The 17,500-nt window shown below is 37.8% G+C and overlaps 3 protein-coding genes, 1 long non-coding RNA gene and 1 pseudogene across 4 annotated transcripts in view; 1 reads left to right on the top strand and 4 right to left on the bottom strand.

Annotated features, from left to right (window-relative positions):
- Positions 1–4,513, bottom strand: part of LOC113683390 (protein SLC31A2) — a 5,224-nt gene extending 711 nt beyond the window's left edge. The window contains exons 1-4 of the mRNA XM_027200625.2: positions 4,392–4,513; positions 4,118–4,187; positions 1,264–1,399; positions 1–400 (exon numbers count right to left, since the gene is read on the bottom strand). The exon at positions 1–400 is cut by the window's left edge and continues 711 nt beyond it. Coding sequence (XP_027056426.2) covers positions 157–400; positions 1,264–1,399; positions 4,118–4,187 — 450 coding nt within the window. The 5' untranslated portion in view covers positions 4,392–4,513 and the 3' untranslated portion in view covers positions 1–156. The remainder of the gene's footprint in view (positions 401–1,263; positions 1,400–4,117; positions 4,188–4,391) is intronic.
- The window catches only part of LOC149047328 (uncharacterized), a 16,889-nt gene extending 6,061 nt beyond the window's left edge, over positions 1–10,828 (top strand). The window contains exon 3 of the mRNA XM_089205667.1: positions 10,542–10,828. Within this exon, the coding sequence (XP_089061793.1) occupies positions 10,542–10,740 (199 nt within the window). The 3' untranslated portion in view covers positions 10,741–10,828. The remainder of the gene's footprint in view (positions 1–10,541) is intronic.
- A 142-nt stretch (positions 10,829–10,970) lies between these two features.
- LOC149047327 (uncharacterized) lies at positions 10,971–11,609 on the bottom strand. Its single transcript, XR_016186395.1, has 2 exons — positions 11,505–11,609; positions 10,971–11,336 (listed from the first exon to the last, which is right to left on the bottom strand). It is a non-coding gene; the product is annotated as an uncharacterized LOC149047327 (long non-coding RNA).
- A 1,263-nt stretch (positions 11,610–12,872) lies between these two features.
- Positions 12,873–13,954, bottom strand: LOC149047326 (uncharacterized; annotated as a pseudogene).
- A 336-nt stretch (positions 13,955–14,290) lies between these two features.
- Positions 14,291–17,500, bottom strand: part of LOC149047325 (uncharacterized) — a 7,318-nt gene continuing 4,108 nt past the window's right edge. Inside the window, exons 5-10 of the mRNA XM_089204252.1 lie at positions 17,098–17,500; positions 16,474–16,715; positions 15,864–16,039; positions 15,077–15,272; positions 14,430–14,951; positions 14,291–14,338 (exon numbers count right to left, since the gene is read on the bottom strand). The exon at positions 17,098–17,500 is cut by the window's right edge and continues 282 nt beyond it. Coding sequence (XP_089060378.1) covers positions 14,291–14,338; positions 14,430–14,951; positions 15,077–15,272; positions 15,864–16,039; positions 16,474–16,715; positions 17,098–17,500 — 1,587 coding nt within the window. The remainder of the gene's footprint in view (positions 14,339–14,429; positions 14,952–15,076; positions 15,273–15,863; positions 16,040–16,473; positions 16,716–17,097) is intronic.

The following is a 17,500-nucleotide window of genomic DNA, read 5'->3' as shown; positions in this document are numbered from 1 at the left end:
GGATACAGATTCATTAATTTCTGAAGATATACAGAAAACCTTGGCTCCATCTGCAGTTTAAGGGAACTCGATCTAGTTAAAATGATAAACCTTCGTTAAATTGTACGAATGGAATATTTGTTTCATGCTTTGCAGTTCATTATATCTGAGCAGATTTCACAATTGCTGATGTCGTGTGGATAGTGAATCCATCGAGATGTCAATGTAGTCATCAGTCTCCTCTCTGCCTTCATATGAGATCATCAGCGGTGTCACCAGATAGAAGCCCAGCCCACGACCAATCACAACAGCGATGAACAGCCACGTGTTGTATGTCATAGTGATCAACATCAGGAAATATGCGAAAGAGAGCTCAGCCATAAAAAGACACATCTTTAAAAACTGAGTGAAAGCTTCCGACCTAAAGGTTAAATTAAAAGAAGGAAAAACAGAAACGTATTTCCGCCATAATTTACTGACTCTATGCAAGTTCAAAAGGCTTAAATAAGCTTTATTATCATCATCCGGTGGGAAAACATCTTGCGCATCAAAATCATAAAAAGAGCGCTTTCCGTCAGTGGTAACTTTTATGTTCACACAGAAACGCTGTGAGGATAAACTCTCCAGGGCGCATTTGTTTAAAGAGAGGATGACGCTATCCAACGGATAAATCGCGCTCCAGCGAATACGTTTTAGCAAAACTTTCTGCGCGATCCACCGGATAGAGATTTATCCAGTGAATAGCGTCATCCACCCTTAGGACAACCGGGACCAACTTAAAAGAAATTTAGCATTATCAACTGAGTTGATAACATAGAATGGCTATGGCGAAGGGTAACGCTCGAAACGTCAGCTTGAAAACTCTTTATCATGGTAATACTAAAATTACCCTGTTATACTCTCCCACCGACGTAGCAACACAGTTTCTTTAGAAACTTACCCCCTTTATTCGTTTCCCCAATTTAAAAATGCTGTGTAAAGCTTTTGAAGCCATGACGCCCACGATGTAGCAAATAAGCTTCGCTCATACGCTCACGTAACCTTATCCTATTCCTTTTTACTCTTTTTGACCCTGTGTTTGTTTTTTTGTTTGTTTGTTTATGTTTTTTTGATCGGCTGTTTTCTGGACATTCCACATGAAATTTATAATGCTCCTTTAGGTTTATTCACTGTGCGAACATCGGAGAGACACGTTATATCTTATGCAAATGACTTCTAATTTTTGTCGTAGGGCACTAAGTCACTGGAAAAGCGCCTCAAAAGTAGAAATAATGAAAACCTTACCTATGAATCCTTCTTTTCGTCACATTCGTTCTTTCATTCTGGTTTTGAAGGCGAGATCGTAAATACACATGTAATCCTTTTGCACATTCGTACAGTACAGCCAGCGCCAGAACTGCCACTATGGAACCACTAACACCTGAAAATATTAATGTTCTGCAGTTGTGAAGACTGAAAGTCCTGGATAAAATATGATACGTTGATATTTAACTCTGTTTCAATGTTTCTTCTCCCGATTCCACTTAGATGCACACTGTTTTTCTCCAGCTCAAACATTTGGCCAGTTTGAAAAGGTACTTTACATTAAGTCTCCATATAGTAGTTCCCAAATAGCGTGGTTTTCCTCAAACAGAAGTAATTTTCAAACAATTTATGAAGCAAATCAAAATTAAATCACCAATATTGATAAATCAAGAGGTACTTTGATGAAATTTTGTAAGGAAAGAAAATGGTGTATATCATGAAAAATGGAGAGTTTTCCGTGATCTTCTTGAACAAGCTTTATAATGTAGAATGCCTTTTTCTCTTTCTTTGTTTGGTTTTCATTCATTTTTTTGTTTATTTGTTTTTTATCGGATATGGCCCAATCTTGTGCGGTGCGATACAAAACAGAAGTTGAGCTGGCGAGATTCTTTACTTCTTCGGTTCAACTTAAGATAACATAGGTAGGCTGTCTAATGGAAAAGTCATGAATTGGAAATCGTTCGAGAAAACAATATTACCGATTAAAAATACATCCGCTTCTGCTAAACTAAAGGACACATGTCCGGTCCTGATCCAATTTGAAGTATCCGTTTTGCTCAAGAGCTCGTGTCTTCCCACGTAGGCTTATTTAGAATTGCGTGCTGTTGACCATAATCAGTTGTAAAACGAATTAGCGTCGATCTTTCGCCGATTTATTATTTTTAATTGCGAGTTCATTTCGGACATTTTTTCCTTTGCTAAGTTATCGGTTGTGGACTGAAAACATTTTCCTTGACATACACTCTTGTCTAGACTTAAAGACTTTTTAAACAACAAAACTGATGCGCTTGAATAGATCGCCCGATTTTACTGCTCTGGCATGTGATACGTTGAAACTCAAGCGATTGTGGGCAATTGTAATGGAAACGAATCGATCAATGAAAAAAAGGAGAAAATGAATAATGGACTTTTAGAATGCTATGAATTTTTCTGTTTTCTTATAAGAAAACAGAAAAATTAGAAAAATGTGTGGATCCTTAACACGCGAGATTAAAACATGACGTTTCGGTGACGACCTGTCACCATTACCAAATGTAAAATTATTATAATTATAAGTTAGTGACGTTAAGTTCAAAATGCAGGTTATTACCTGAAAGATTTCAAAGGTGGAAAGTATCTTGACCAAAATTAGCTTGGCCTTTTAACGACATACAGATCGGCTTTGGGAGAGCAATAGTCAGTTTTTTTAATAGAATCACCTGAAACTTTTCTCCGATTTCGAGTTGGAAAACTTGGAGGTTTTACTGTTTGTGGAAATCTTAACTAAAAAGACTGCACCAAAAGGCTCTACAAACCTTGCAGACCATCTCTCCTCAAGATATGGTCAGAAATAAACTTTCATTATTCATTCTACAATCCCTAAACCACATCTATTGCACAGCTCTTTAATTAAAAAGAATCATGGATAAAAAGATTTATTATAAGAACTGGAATAAAATGGAAATGTTAGGTGTGAATTATTTAGTTCAAGAGTAACCAACTGTCCATGTTACATGCACGTCGCCATCAGGACCAGAAAATGGATATCACTCTAAAATCTGTCCAGTAACGTACACCGAAGTAATACAATATCTTCTATCTGTTATCAAAAATCTTTTGAAATGCAATTCAGCGACTAGCGTAATACTTGACCAATTTCTTTCAAACAGTTTCTTACCGTAATTTATTTCATACGTATTGAACAAACGACCGTGAAAATACATCGTTCGTTCAATCAGAGACACGAATGATAATACTTTACAATGGAGGGCAGCAAATTGTTTCCAATCTCTGAGATGAGTCGGTCAGTAACAAACAAATCTCAGTGCGTATGAAATAAAAACATCATTCCATGGAAATTGCGCACGAACCATTTTTATTCACGAGTTGCGATGCTTCAAAGGACTCACTCCTCTGCTGCGCTCACTCGATCGTTTTTCTGATGCATCGCAACTCGTAAATAAAAATCGTTCACACGCGTTTTCAATGGATTCATTTCTGTTTATGTCTCACAGTCGCAATTTGTGTACGATTTACACGTGCGATAAGATTTATTGTAGTCGACGGAAATTTTAAAACTGTCATCAAGGTAACCATGTTGAAACTTCGATGACGTCAGCGATTGTTGGTGTTAAAAGCTCGGATACGGATAATTGGCTAAACCAGTATGCTTACTGCATAACTCAGCATTTGGATGTCAATTACGACTTGACTGATAGACATAACGGCGTTGCATAACGCTTTTTGGATGGCAACGCTTTCAGTGCGATGTATCGTATAATTGTCACTTATTGTCGTGAGTGAGTTTTGTGAAAACGATACAAAAAATACGCTTTTGCGGGTCCATTTGGCAAGACGAAAGCGTAGAGGAATTCCATAAGCCTACCAATATCCGTTCTGTTCTTAGTCCGCTGACCCTACAAATTTATGTCAGAATAGTTTGCGCATCTTTAAAATCAGAACATAAATCAGTGACTACGCAAAAACGGCAAAAGCCAAAAAGGAAAAAATGATACAAACGCATCGTTTAAAAAAAACACCAATATTTTTACAGACTCCATTACAGATTGCCCTTTTTTAGAAAATAATCTTAAATAATGAAACTAACGATAATTATTTAACTGAGTTTACAAACCTTTCATTGTAGTAACTCTCCATTGTTTGATAAGTATGGATATTTGGCGAAGCTCAGTTGTGAAATACATCTGAAAAGTCAGAAGCAGGCAGCTTAACTATAATAATCAAACTTGATACCACGCACGCAGATGTGTTTTTCTACTGTCAGCGCATGAAGATGCTATGTTACGTTATATAACATCCTCAAGTTTTCAGACTGGTCATTTTCATTACATGTTAATTCGAATTCCATCTTGAACTATTTCTCACTACTTTTCTTAACCCGTTCTTACCTCTTCGGGATTGTTTTGTACTCTGAGAAGTAGTGGTCTTAAAAGCTTCCCCTCGGCCTAAACGCGAGTGCCCAAGGTTAGTGTATCGCGACTTAGGTCAATCAGGGTTTTGGAAATTTGCCAAAGTTGTCTATTATGTTTACAACTCACACACCAGTGGTAAACGAGATGCACCGGTTACAAGTTTATTAATTTCCGATGATATCCTATGGGAATATATATATATATATATATATATATGTAACAATCATTAGATTGCGAGTTCAAGATTTATATTTTATGATAGTTGTCGAGGGCGAAGCCTTAATCAATTATCACTCATGGAAGTCGCGAGTGAATTATCTACGTGTTAAGTGTAAATCTACCAGTCGTTCAGAACTTTCCAGATCGACAGGTTTATTTGACTTAGTTTACGACCACACACAGATTACAGCATTTCTGATAGTCGTTATTTATACTAAACAAGTTTAGTTTTCTTGTCTGTTATCACAATGAACGTTGTCACGAAAACACTCGGCATGAGACTGGATAGGTTCGAAAATGCGAACTCATTTCCGTTACAGGAACAAGGGGTTTTTGTTGTACGTTGAAAGTAATTTTGAATTGGGCTTACTCCACCCGATTGATGATTCTTTGTGTTGCTTACTCGACCGTTTTCCTGTATTCAAGACCGACCAGAAAATGTGTTCTTATTTTGATTTTTCGCTGGATCCAAGTGTAACTTAACTTTTTCTAATCAGTCGTTGGAATTAATTTGGTTTTTGTTTTAATTTAAAAGGAGAGCTGCGTTTCGGATACGTTTAAAAACTTTGTTTTGTGTTCAGCAGCCTTGATTACTTCGAGTCAAACTCGACAATATTTGCTTGACGCAGTCATTCGAACCTTCCTAAGTAAATTACGAGAGGTACACGTTATTAGGATGCATTTAGAAGCGTGTCAGAAATGAATGAGTCGCCAATAATCGGAACTTTGTGTTTGCACAAAGATTTCTGGGATCACCACGGGGCAAACATTGCAACTCGCTAGAAAAAAATGTATGGCGAAAGGCTGTTTCGACGTCCAAAAAACGATTTTGGACGGCGTTTTTGCCGCTATTTAATCAGGAATGGGTGTGGGAAATATTGATACAGGGGTAGAGCAAGGTTTAGTTTGAACAAACGTGAAATATGCAATGAAATCTAGCGATTAACTTTTCTTCGTGCGCCAAGGTTTAGTGAAACTGCGGACGGCACGTAATGATCTCACACTGTAGAAATATTCGTTTTAAATCGCTAAGAAATAACTTAATAAAGCCTTTCCAGCTTTATTTACTTGTGTTAAGTCTACATCTAGCTTTTTCTTGGCTTGGCAAAATAAAAAAAAGATCCTACAACAGCTACCCCCAGGCAGCAGAAGTTTGAAATTATGTGCTTGAGCATTAAATATTATCGCGATTTATTAAGTGATTAAACACCTAAATTGCCTCTTTGTTGCGATCAATGAGAACGAACGAGCGTTGATAATCGGCTCAAAACTGAAACTTTCTTATGCGACGATGAGTAGGTAAAAATGGGTCGCTCAAGAAGCGATGCACAACTGAATATATAAACGTCTATATTTTCCGCCGGAGTTCCCGTGATCTTGATTTCCCTGACATAATCCTTCCAAGAGTTCGAGGAGATAAGTGGCGGCTCAAAAACTTTCGGACTTTCTCAACAAATTATCACTTGACCAAGGGATTTCCTTTTGTTTTTATTGCTTATTTCATCCTTCCATAGATCGAGTAACAGCTCGGTAAAAACAATTTCCATCTCCGCTAATGACGACTTCTCCTTTGAGAAGGTATATTTTCAGACATCATAATATGTTTATTTAATACATTAACAAGTGTAAAAATAGGTCCGCAATGCGTACTTGTGTGGGATTTCATTGACAAAGTGTTTGCGAGGGGTTTCACGGCTGTTTCAAAACGCCCGCCAGTGGAAATTTAGTTCGCGCATGTCAGATTGACATTTTCAATTTGAAACCGCTGAAAATGTACGTTTAACGGCTCAACAAGAAAGAGCCCATTGATAACTAGGTCGCAAAAAGTATATGCGCAAAGCCCAAGGAAATAGCTAACTTATGCGCAGACATTGTATTTTGCTTCCCTGGTTAATGTTCTCCTTGGGAAGATTGCGTGTGCGGGATAGTTAACTATGCGACGGCTTAATGGCATCTTGTTTTGACGCGAGATGACTTATCGCCTTTCGGAGGTCTTCTTATTTTCAGGCAAGATTCTGATTGATTCGAATTTTTCTTTCAATAAAGGAACAACTCAGGCTTTACGTCTCTCCTTTGCCATCAGTTTCTTTACCATGACGTTTTAATCCGAATTGTTTTGAGCGGTGTAATCTGCGATTACACATCACCACCGAAATAGTGAATATGGCGTCCATCTCCCCTTTGACCTCGAACTAATGCCCCTAAACTACGCGAATTTATCCTCTGAATGATCTCATGCTTACCCATAGGCTAAACAAAGAATACATGATCATGATCTATGACAAACTGATAAAATGTCCACGGCCTTCTGTTACGTGCAAGAAAGTCGAACTACGTGCGTGGGATTTCCTCCCCGAAAAGTGTATGTCATCGATCTGTCACGGGGAGCTACGTGAAATAGTGAAAGCACGGACAAGACGTTTCTTTCGGTCAACATTTCAATCATGATCACGGATAATAAACCTTACAATTATATGTTGCCATTTGTGCTTTGATCTGATAGTTAAATCGTTTTTCTTGGCCGTGATTAACATGGTTTTTGGCGAATATTCCCTCCCCCTTCAAATGGAATGAACTACACGCAATAACACAAGAATGCAAATATTCCCGCACCCCTGAAGAACCGATCGAGAGAGATAAATAGACACCCCTTCCTGAAACAAGGTACAAACCCTAAGGGTGTACCCTTCTGAAGCAATAAAAGGCCGGAAAAAGGAACTTCGGAACATATCTTGAGTCAACTTAGAACTGCGTTGCTTAATCCAAGTTTAGTTCACAACTCGGTTCGATTAGTGCATTCAGATGGCTAACTTTGGTCTCTCTGAACATCAACAAATATTGGAAAAAATTTGCCGAATTTGTGGAGAGCGATTGAAGAAGGCAAAAGATAAGTATGAGAACAGTTTTCTTTGCGCCGATGAGACGGAGATTATTTTCACAGCCTTTGGTGTCAAAGTTCGTAAAGATGACCTTGACATGTGCCCTCCTAAGTTCTGCCACAAGTGTTACAAGCTTGCTTTAAGAGGAGGCACAGCGGAAGCAAACCTGTCGCTCACCGTGAGTCAACTGTACTACAGGGGTGATATTAGGCCTGGAATCAACAGCCTGAATAGTAATTTTTGTGCGTGAATTATTTGAACAAATACAGATTCACAGGAGAGATCTGGGGTATTAACTTATACTTTTATCAAGCAATATGCCTTTCCCTCCCTCCCTGGAAGCTTTTTGGCGTGTTTTTGAACGTTTAAAAGGCCTGTTCTGGTACCAAATGAATAAGCAGCATTTCCTTATTAATAGTTTTGCGAGTTTCTCGTTACAAATTCCTCTGAAAAAAGGGAAACAACTCTTTTCATAACTATTTACTGCTTTCTTTTGTTGCTCTCTTAACTTAAAAACAATGTACATCATGATAAAGTAATTTGTTAGAGGACACCGTGAAATGAGGCCCAAACAGCTTTATGATCTGTGAAATATGTTGCTAAAACATCTGCTTGTATATCAATGTTAGATATATTTGTATATATATGATCAATTACTGTGTTGTTGTCAGTTGTATAAGTTGATATGAACTGTTTGTAATGGTTACCCCTCACTAGTAAATTATACAAAGGTCTTCTGTCTGTTTCAACAAGCCAATTTATATTAAAGTCTCCAGTAATGTTATTGTTGTCTGGTGAAATGTTAATTAATACCTCAGTTATTGCTTCATAAAGTTGTCTTACGGGCACGTTTGGGGAGTGATATATCCCTATGATTATTCAATCCTAAAGACTTGCTAACTTAATTACTGTTATTTCAACACCATGTATATTGTGACAATAGGGGTATCCAGGTAAGTATGGGATTTTACTGTACACAGCTGTACCACCATAAGACCTTGATCCATTGCTGGAATTAAGGTTATCATTATGGAAGAGAACATAACCAGCAATGTCATACATGTCATTATTATCTTGAGAATTAAATCTTGTTTCTGTGAAAATATTGATATCAGCACTTAGATAAATTAAGTCTTTACGTATATCTTCTATGTGTTTGTGAAGAGACCTTACATTAAGATGACTCAGTTTAAGAAGGGAAAATGTTATGTCATGGAGAGGGGAGATGCAAAGCTTAAGTTTTGCAGTTGTTCTTAATCTCTCCATCTGGATTAACAGCAATCTTGCTTTCACACAAATCAGAAATATATAGGCCTTCTATAGCAGTCACTCTACTGAGTCCCACATAATGTATGTGTGGAATAGTATTTCTGGTACTAAAATCCACAACAATTCTACTGTCAGTATCACCTTGTGACCTGTGAATTGTTTTTGCTGCTGCGGGACGCAGTGGAAATTGTTTTCTAACAACTTGTGCTGTTCTGTTTCTACCTACTGCAACTGTGTAGTCACAGGGTTTACTGGGGTCCATGTGTGTTCAATTCCTTGTACATACAAATGTCTTTTTTCATTCCTTGTTTTCTGAAACATCTGAGTGGTCAAATTGTACCCATACAATACCAGATGGTTTGGTTTGTTGATGTAACTGAACTAGTTTAACAACATTTCCAGCACCATTTGTCATGCCATCTTCGGTTCGTACATTCATGACAAGGTGTGTTCTTTCACCCTCAGCAAGACAAAGGGTTGAGGCTAACTGTTTTGTTTTTCTTGGATCATTGGGTATTTGTCTTAGTATTTTGTTTCTTAGCTCTGGAGAGATAGCTCCAATAACACTATCTAGAGCATTTATTGTGAATTTGTTTCCTGTGGCTGCATTATGGGCCCTTTGATTAAATTCATCTACTTTAGCATTCTGTATAAATAAGTGAGGTGCATCTATTGGGTTGTTGATGTCTTCTTGTATAGCTCTCTTTAAGTTTTGCAATGTCAGCTACTGTGTGTTTACCTTTACGCAACCTATTAAGTAATTCCAAAAACAATTTGCTGTCTCTTTGACCCATGATTTACCTTCAAACATTTTAAAGTGTTTATGCCATAAACTGGGAGAAAGAACAGCATAAATCTACATTTTTGAGGTCTTTGATAATATAAGCATCCATAACAGATTCTAATTGGAATAAGTCACCAATAGCAACTATGCTCACACCTCCAAAATCCTCTCTACAGCCTTTTATATCTTTAAGCCTATTGTTTAGCTGTATTGCAAATTACCATTACCATTTCCTACCATTGAGATTTCATCAACAAAAATCAATTGACTTCTCAAAATGTTTAGTCTACTTGAATCAAGCTGTTTGTAATGTCTCAGTGATTGATTGGCAGGAATGGCCAGAGTGCTATGAAGAGTGTTACCCTTAAGCTTTACCAGTTGGAGCTAATAGTATAACTTTGATCTGATGAAAATCATCACCTGCTCTAGTGTTATAATACTTAAGCACTGCCTGATACAAATCTTTTGTTAAATGCGATTTGCCAACACCAGCCCCTCCACTGAGGAAGCAGTAGAAAGGGGTTTCTGAGGTTTTAATCTGATGTAAAATGTGATAAAAAATTCTTTTTGCTCTTTATCGGGTGTCTGGACCATTTGACGAAAATCGAAATCAGGTAATTCATTCAATATCAGTGGTTCATTATTCAGCGATGTTGATGCATAGGCGGCCCAAGCTCACGTCTCGAGAAAAAGCCAACGATGAATTCATGAACGCGTCACGCGTTGTGTGACTCGGTGTTAAGTTACGGGAGGAACCGTTGAAAATTTGAACACGTTATAAGGCATAGTATGGGGAACGACATATGGTCGATTTACAACGATAAATATTTCGAAATCTGAATATTTTACACGTAAAATCAATAAAAACTTACTCATGCCCTGTGTATCCGTCGTAGTTTCTAGCGATTTCTGCTGTTTTAAGCTTGCTTTACCATCACTGTTAACCATGTCAAAAGACTTTGACATGGTTAACAGTGATGGTAAAGCAAGCTTAAAACAGCAGAAATCGCTAGAAACTACGACGGATACACAGGGCATGAGTAAGTTTTTATTGATTTTACGTGTAAAATATTCAGATTTCGAAATATTTATCGTTGTAAATCGACCATATGTCGTTCCCCATACTATGCCTTATAACGTGTTCAAATTTTCAACGGTTCCTCCCGTAACTTAACACCGAGTCACACAACGCGTGACGCGTTCATGAATTCATCGTTGGCTTTTTCTCGAGACGTGAGCTTGGGCCGCCTGTGGTTGATGGAATGTTGAGATCATCAGAGAGGTCATAGTTTTCACTTAAATCAGGATGTAAATCTTTATGAGATCCAATCCTTGAACAGAATTGGTCAATGGAGATCCCTATATTTACTTGTGTGCTTGAGCGAGCAACAACAACAATCCAACTAACTAGAAACTCAGTTTATTAAAATAGATAACACTCTTGACAGTTCAAGGCAAACAATAGTTTCTTTCAGTTTGTGACACTTTGAGACACTCGTGAGACATTTTGAGACACTCGTGAGACACTTTGAGACACTTTGAGACACCCTGAGACTCTTTGAAGCGCAACCCGCACAAATACATTCAAGCCGACAAATGTTGGCTTGCGAGAGTACAATGACTCCTTTCAATCTGGCACAACCCGCACCGAAGGTCCAAGCCGATAAATGTTGGCTTGTGAAAGCGTAAAAGCTCCTGTGCAACCTGCACTGAACACAAGCCGCGTTTCAGCGTGTTGGCTTACGTGAAAAAATCTTCTGTTATAGACACCTGAAGAAATAACGAAACAAACGCCTCAGATTATGAAAGAAAGAACACAAACCAGGTGTACAAACGTAATCGCCTTTCGTGAGAGCTTAATCGTGAAGCTCCCACAACAAAATTGAAAAGTTAAAGTACGCAAAGAACCCGTGAAAATATGAAATGACTTATCCTTACCTTGGAAACGAAAATCCCCAAGAAACAAATATGAAATTCCGAATAAGTTCTCCAAAACCCAACGGCTGAGAAGAGAAATGGCCGCCGCACAATACGGTCGTCACTAGTTTCCATCTGTGAAACTGACGTGACGTCATATGATCTCCGGCGAGAATCTTCGGCACAGTGATCGGGTTCCCATTCGTAAAAACAAATATGGCGGACACTAAAGCTTGAGGCGATTACCATGAGTACGGAGATTGAGGAGATGGTGTGAACGGTGAATGGTGAGTATATAATCTTTAATCATAATAACAATTGTAAAGAACAATCTTCGTATTATTTTGTTCATTTAGGAATTTGCAAGGAAATGCTCTTGTAATGTTATTCACATTTCTGAAGAAACGTCGTTTTGGTCGATGGAGAGATGGGCCATCCATCAAAATGACATAAGACTAGATGAAGGTGAAAGTTTGGTCGAGAGTTAGCGGTAAATGTACTAAGGTCTGTCTGCCTGAAGTGCTGGTAGGCATGCTATAAGAAATTACTATCCTTGTTTTTATAAATTTACCATAAAAATTTCTTTACTGAATTTTCTTTTTTAGAGAATGCAAGATTAAACTTTTTTTTTTTCCTAAAATGCAAATAAGGTCATAGCCTGTTAATGGAAACATGAGCTTACTAGTTACGGTACATGTAAATACAGACCAAACTAATATTGTTAGGTACACTTTTTCATGTTGACACAAATTTATAGAACTAAGCTTCAAGTAAGCTTATTAAAATGTAAAAACTGAAACAGTAGATATTAACCATACAATATCATTTAAGTCATACAGTTGAAAAACAACTAAACTATTTGCCACCATGCAAGTTGGTAACAATGATTAGCCCTCAAAACAGCATAATACTCAACAAGTATAATTAAAGCAAATGCTTTACCAAACTTATTTTTTTGCATAACACATGTGGTGGCAAGCATAACAGATGTGGTGAAATTTAAAGTTAAAAATAACTTTAAAAATTTTCTACAACTGTTTTTTTTCAAATTATTTTGTCTGTTGACTTTTTTAAACAAATTTCAGTTGGAACACTTGTAAATAGATTACTCGCACAATTATTTAAACTGCAGTTTGGTATCCTTTTTTTTAAAAAAAATTGTATCACAATATTTTAAACCATTTTTGGATTACTTCAAAATTGTGTGGTTCCAAAAATAGATACCCATCTCTAGAAGATCACTATAAGTTGCAGCCACTGACTGTTTAACCAATATTTTTTTGGGAAACTATGGCGCTAAACTGAGATTTCTTAAAAGGGACTTTAACCTAAAAAAGCCCCTTCTGTTGGGTGTGAGGGAGATATGAAAATTTTCTGTAACACAGTTATGACAATGACCTTCACAAAAAAGTTCTGTGATGAAATTGCAAATGAGAGGAATGGTTTCAAGTGACAAACTTAAAACATCTGATGTCTAAGACTTGCAGATTTTTTGCTAGACACATGTTGGTCACTCAGTTCCTTTAATATTTTGTAGCTTCTCTGCATTTGCCACACTTCCACTTTCTACCGCTGTTAATAGCCCACTCTGGTATGTTGACACAAGAAGTATGATACCATGCTCTGCATCTGTAGCTGCACTGAACATATTCCTCTTTATCATATGGCATTCTACATAGACAGTAGATAGTAACAGATGATTTGTTGCAGTTGATATGAAAAGAAACTCTCCTTGTTGTTTTCGGAAATGGCACCATTGCTCCATTCTCCAGGCAGCGGACATAATGTTGCCGCATAGATTTTTGTTCATACTTTTGATTAACAGGGTCTAAACCATGGCAGAGGTCAGTTGCAAAGGCCAGAGCAAATAGGCCACAATCATTGATACCTACTTGTCTCTGGACCTTTTCATTTATAAGGGTGATTTGATCCCCAGGAAACATCAACATGCGACAAGCATGTTTGATTGCTGTCAAAGATCCTTACAGTGCCACTAGCTGGTCTTGTTGCTATTGTACTGAGGCACACCCAGTGTGACCCAGTATTTACAATCTGAACAAAGTCAGATCTAGCAGGCACAACATGTGACCCAGTGATTGTTGTATCATTTAGGCCATCTAGAAATGGAAATTCTTTCTTTAGGAGAAGCTGCCCTGCATGGATTTCTGAATCTGTTAGCCAGCTGGTTTTGTTGAGAACACTACTTTTGCTTGCGTGATAAAGAATTAGTTTAGATTCAGGATCATCAGGATTGCAATTTTCTAATTTCACCCACAATGGAGGATCAGGAGAATCATCATTGACAATAATTACAGGTGATTTACAGGAAGGGATGACTGGATCACAAGGACTGTTGCAGTTGTGCTCATCTGTGTTTTCTTTAGCTGATTCACCAGATTCATTCAGGAGAGTGTGCTTCTGTGGAGCTGACTGTGGTTTTGAATTTTCTGTGGGTGCAGGAGTGGGAGCATCATTTATGCCATTGGAAGAGGATGTTTTGCTATTCAGTGTCGGCACATTCTGGGGTGGTTGTCCCCAGTCTCGTCGTTGTTTCTTAGTTGGTGTGGAATATTTGAGGCCTGATTTGTTGTTTCTTTTCAGATTTTTTACAGGTGATTTACTGGAAGGGATGACTGGATCACAAGGACTGTTGCAGTTGTGCTCATCTGTGTTTTCTTTAGCTGATTCACCAGATTCATTCAGGAGAGTGTGCTTCTGTGGAGCTGACTGTGGTTTTGAATTTTCTGTGGGTGCAGGAGTGGGAGCATCATTTATGCCATTGGAAGAGGATGTTTTACTATTCAATGTCAGCACATTCTGGGGTGGTTGTCCCCAGTCTCGTTGTTGTTTCTTAGCTGGTGTGGAATATTTGAGGCCTGATTTGTTTTTTCTTTTCAGACTTTTTTTGGTTTGGGTTTTGTCAGAGGTACTAGAGGCACCATTCACAGGGACATTCACTTTGTAGTGCTTTTGCATCATAGATGCAAATGCCCCAACTCTGTTTTTGTACCGGTTTTTCTTGGGCCGCACAGGTAGTGGAAGGTAATGCCCAGCAGATGATTTACCATTTGACTTAACCTGTTTGTTGAGCAATGTCTGTGGAAAGTTTTCCTTTTCATCAATTGTTTGGCATTTTTTAAACTTGTTGACTAATAATTCCAGAGAAGTATTAAGTTCCTTAAGGCCATTTAAATTTTCAATGTTGTATGTTATTGATGTTAGCTCTTTTAGTTTCTCTCTACACACCATTGCTTCCTGCCTTATTGGGTCTTCAGGATTTCTGGCTCTCTGCCTGGGTATGCCAGTTCTTTGACCTTGTAGATCCCTTTTAAGATTTTCGCCAATGCCATTATTTCCTTCCTCAGTGGACTCATCGGTAGCTTTATATTTATTAGCATCAACAAAGACATGTTCCCAGTCTAGTGAGATGTGAGGGTTTTGTCGGAACTTTTCTGGTAATGCATCCCACTGCCACATTGGATACAGGTCAAATATTGCAAAAAATGCTTACATAGCAGCCCAGTGTGGCAAAAATCAGGACAGGTACATCTTGGCATGATATTCTCAGAAGCAAAAGAAAGATCCTACCAAACTTCATCTGTCTGGGACTGGACTTTGAAATTTCCGCCTTCTTCTTCTCTGATGTGTTTTGATTGAACTTCGCTTGCATGTTTTATCCGCTTCTCACAGTGGTTTAGGAAAGGTCTTGGTTTGTTGTGCAGGTATTTGGGTAGGGTCAAGCTGTAACGCTTGTAGCCTCCACTAAACTTTGTGTTTAGCTCCACATACCTAACAAAAATAGAAAGAGAGAGGAAAAAGGTTGACATGCAAGCTGCTTAGATGGAGAGATCATCGCTTCCGATTTACTTAACCTTTTGATAGAATATGAATTGCAAGTTTGTAGAGGTATTGTTGTTGGGCCATTATTCTCAAATAGCTAAGTGAGTGAAAAAAAAAAAAGAGGGGACGAGGGGAAAGGCTCATTTTTTTCCATTGACCACCCACTTTTTCATTAGCCCCCGACTATTCAATAGCTTGAAACTGGCTATCTCTTTGCTCATAAGAGTCAAGTGACCTTGTCAATAATAATGAAAAAATATTGTGTTAAAAAATAGACTAATTCCTCGAAACCCCAAGAGCATTCAAAAATACAAAATGGCCAAGTTTTAGGGGCCTGACATTAGAGAGTGATTCTTTGTCGCAGTCTGAATTTTTGAGAAATTTTAAGGAATTGTATGAGATTCAAAAAATTCAAACACACTGTCATAAAAACTTCACTCAAACTGTGCAATTGTGCTTTTTTTTTGGTCATGATAAAGTGATTCCCCACCTCAAAATGGTTAATAGTGATGTTTTGTCTGTCTTTGACAGTTACTGTACCTTCTGTATTTGTCTGGAAAATACTCCTCAGTCACTACGGTAATCATCCCGCTTAGGCTGTTGTTATTGCGGTCCTTCAAATATTGGTATTTCAACGATTCATTCTGGCATTCAGTTCCATTGTTGGTGTTGATACTGACCAGGAATCTGTCCTGCTTAAATGCCCACACCCATCTCTGTAACAGAACAGGTTACAGGAAATTTAATCTTTTCAAAAGTATTATATTTCTCCCTTGCTGCATGCTTGGGCATCATATGTTTATTGTGCCAAATTTATGACATAATAAATAATTACAAAATGAATCAATAAATCACTAATACAGTATTCAAATTGTTGTTGCTGTGTTACAAAAACTTGTAAAAAGTCACACCGTGCATTGTCTCCTTCAGGCTTTTAGATATTAAATAACAAGCCAATGGCGGCAATGACAATCCAACAGATGTGTACCTTATCAATATTGTCAATAGGTTTTTTTAATATCAAACTGCTAGTAGACATACGGACAATACTATGCTCTGTGGAAAACACTGACTGAGAATGGTCCTGCACTATTTACTGAAAGTGACAGAGAAAACCCAAGCAAATGTTTGATGTGTGTACACTACTTACCTTGGCCTCTACCAACCAGGTTTTTTCAAACCAATTTCTAAGCTTGGGATTGGCTAACCAAAGGTCACTCTCCTTAAGTGAGGACAGATTGTCTTGAAATGCTTCCTCTGTTGATGATTTGGCAACATTACGAAGCAGACTTAGGACCTCCTCCCTGCTCTCTGACAAACCATTTTCAGTTTTTCTCAGCCATCTCTCCCAGCTTTGTTCTCGGTGAAAGTCACAGATATATGTTGTGGTATCTATTAAATAAAAAATTAACTTCATAAAATCTTTATTTGGATACAATTTTTGTATTTTTTGAAAATATTGGAAACCTATAAGTAAAACCTTTTCTTTATGACACTATATATATATGAACTGGTTGGTTATGATTAATGGTAAGCCATCCAGATTAAACAATTCTTATTATCTCCAAAGTTATAATAACTGTTCTACATGTTAAACCACATTTAACCATATTTTTTAATTTAGTCTCTAAAGAAGGTCTTCAACAAGGGGGAAATTGCCAAAAAAAATATGCAGTTAGCCCTTGTGGTCAGCAAATGTATTAGGATGCTCTTATCAGCCACTCACATCAACTGAAGTCTAAGGTTAACATATATTTTATTGAAACATTCTTACCTGGGAATGTGCTCTCAATGGCATTAATCTCCTCCTGGCAAAAGTCAGTCATAAAATATCGTGGCTTCCAGCTTTCATTCCAATCTCGAAAGATTTCCAGTGCTTCCTGAATGGAAGCTGTTGTTTCCCTTTGAATTATAAAACATCCCACAACCGTGTAGTTAACATTTGTCTTGACAACCAGAAGAAATAATGGTAGGTCATATCTCATTGTCTTGTAGGTTGCACCAAGGAGGGATATTTCATTTCCATAAAGATTCATAAGATGTTTCTGCCAGGCTGTTTGATGTGCAAAGAGGAGTTCTTCAGTCTGCTCACAAGTCTCATCTGTTTCACCTCCTGTTTCGGCAGTAGCTGAGGTAGACAGAGCACTGGGTCGAAAATAGAACGAGTCCTCAGGATG

The sequence above is a fragment of the Pocillopora damicornis genome, chromosome 4 (genome assembly GCF_964200805.1).
Source record: "Pocillopora damicornis chromosome 4, jaPocDami1.2, whole genome shotgun sequence".
In the NCBI taxonomy this organism is placed as follows: Eukaryota; Metazoa; Cnidaria; class Anthozoa; order Scleractinia; family Pocilloporidae; genus Pocillopora; species Pocillopora damicornis.
Note: the sequence above shows the minus strand (reverse complement) of the source record. Positions and strands in the feature narration are given on the sequence as shown.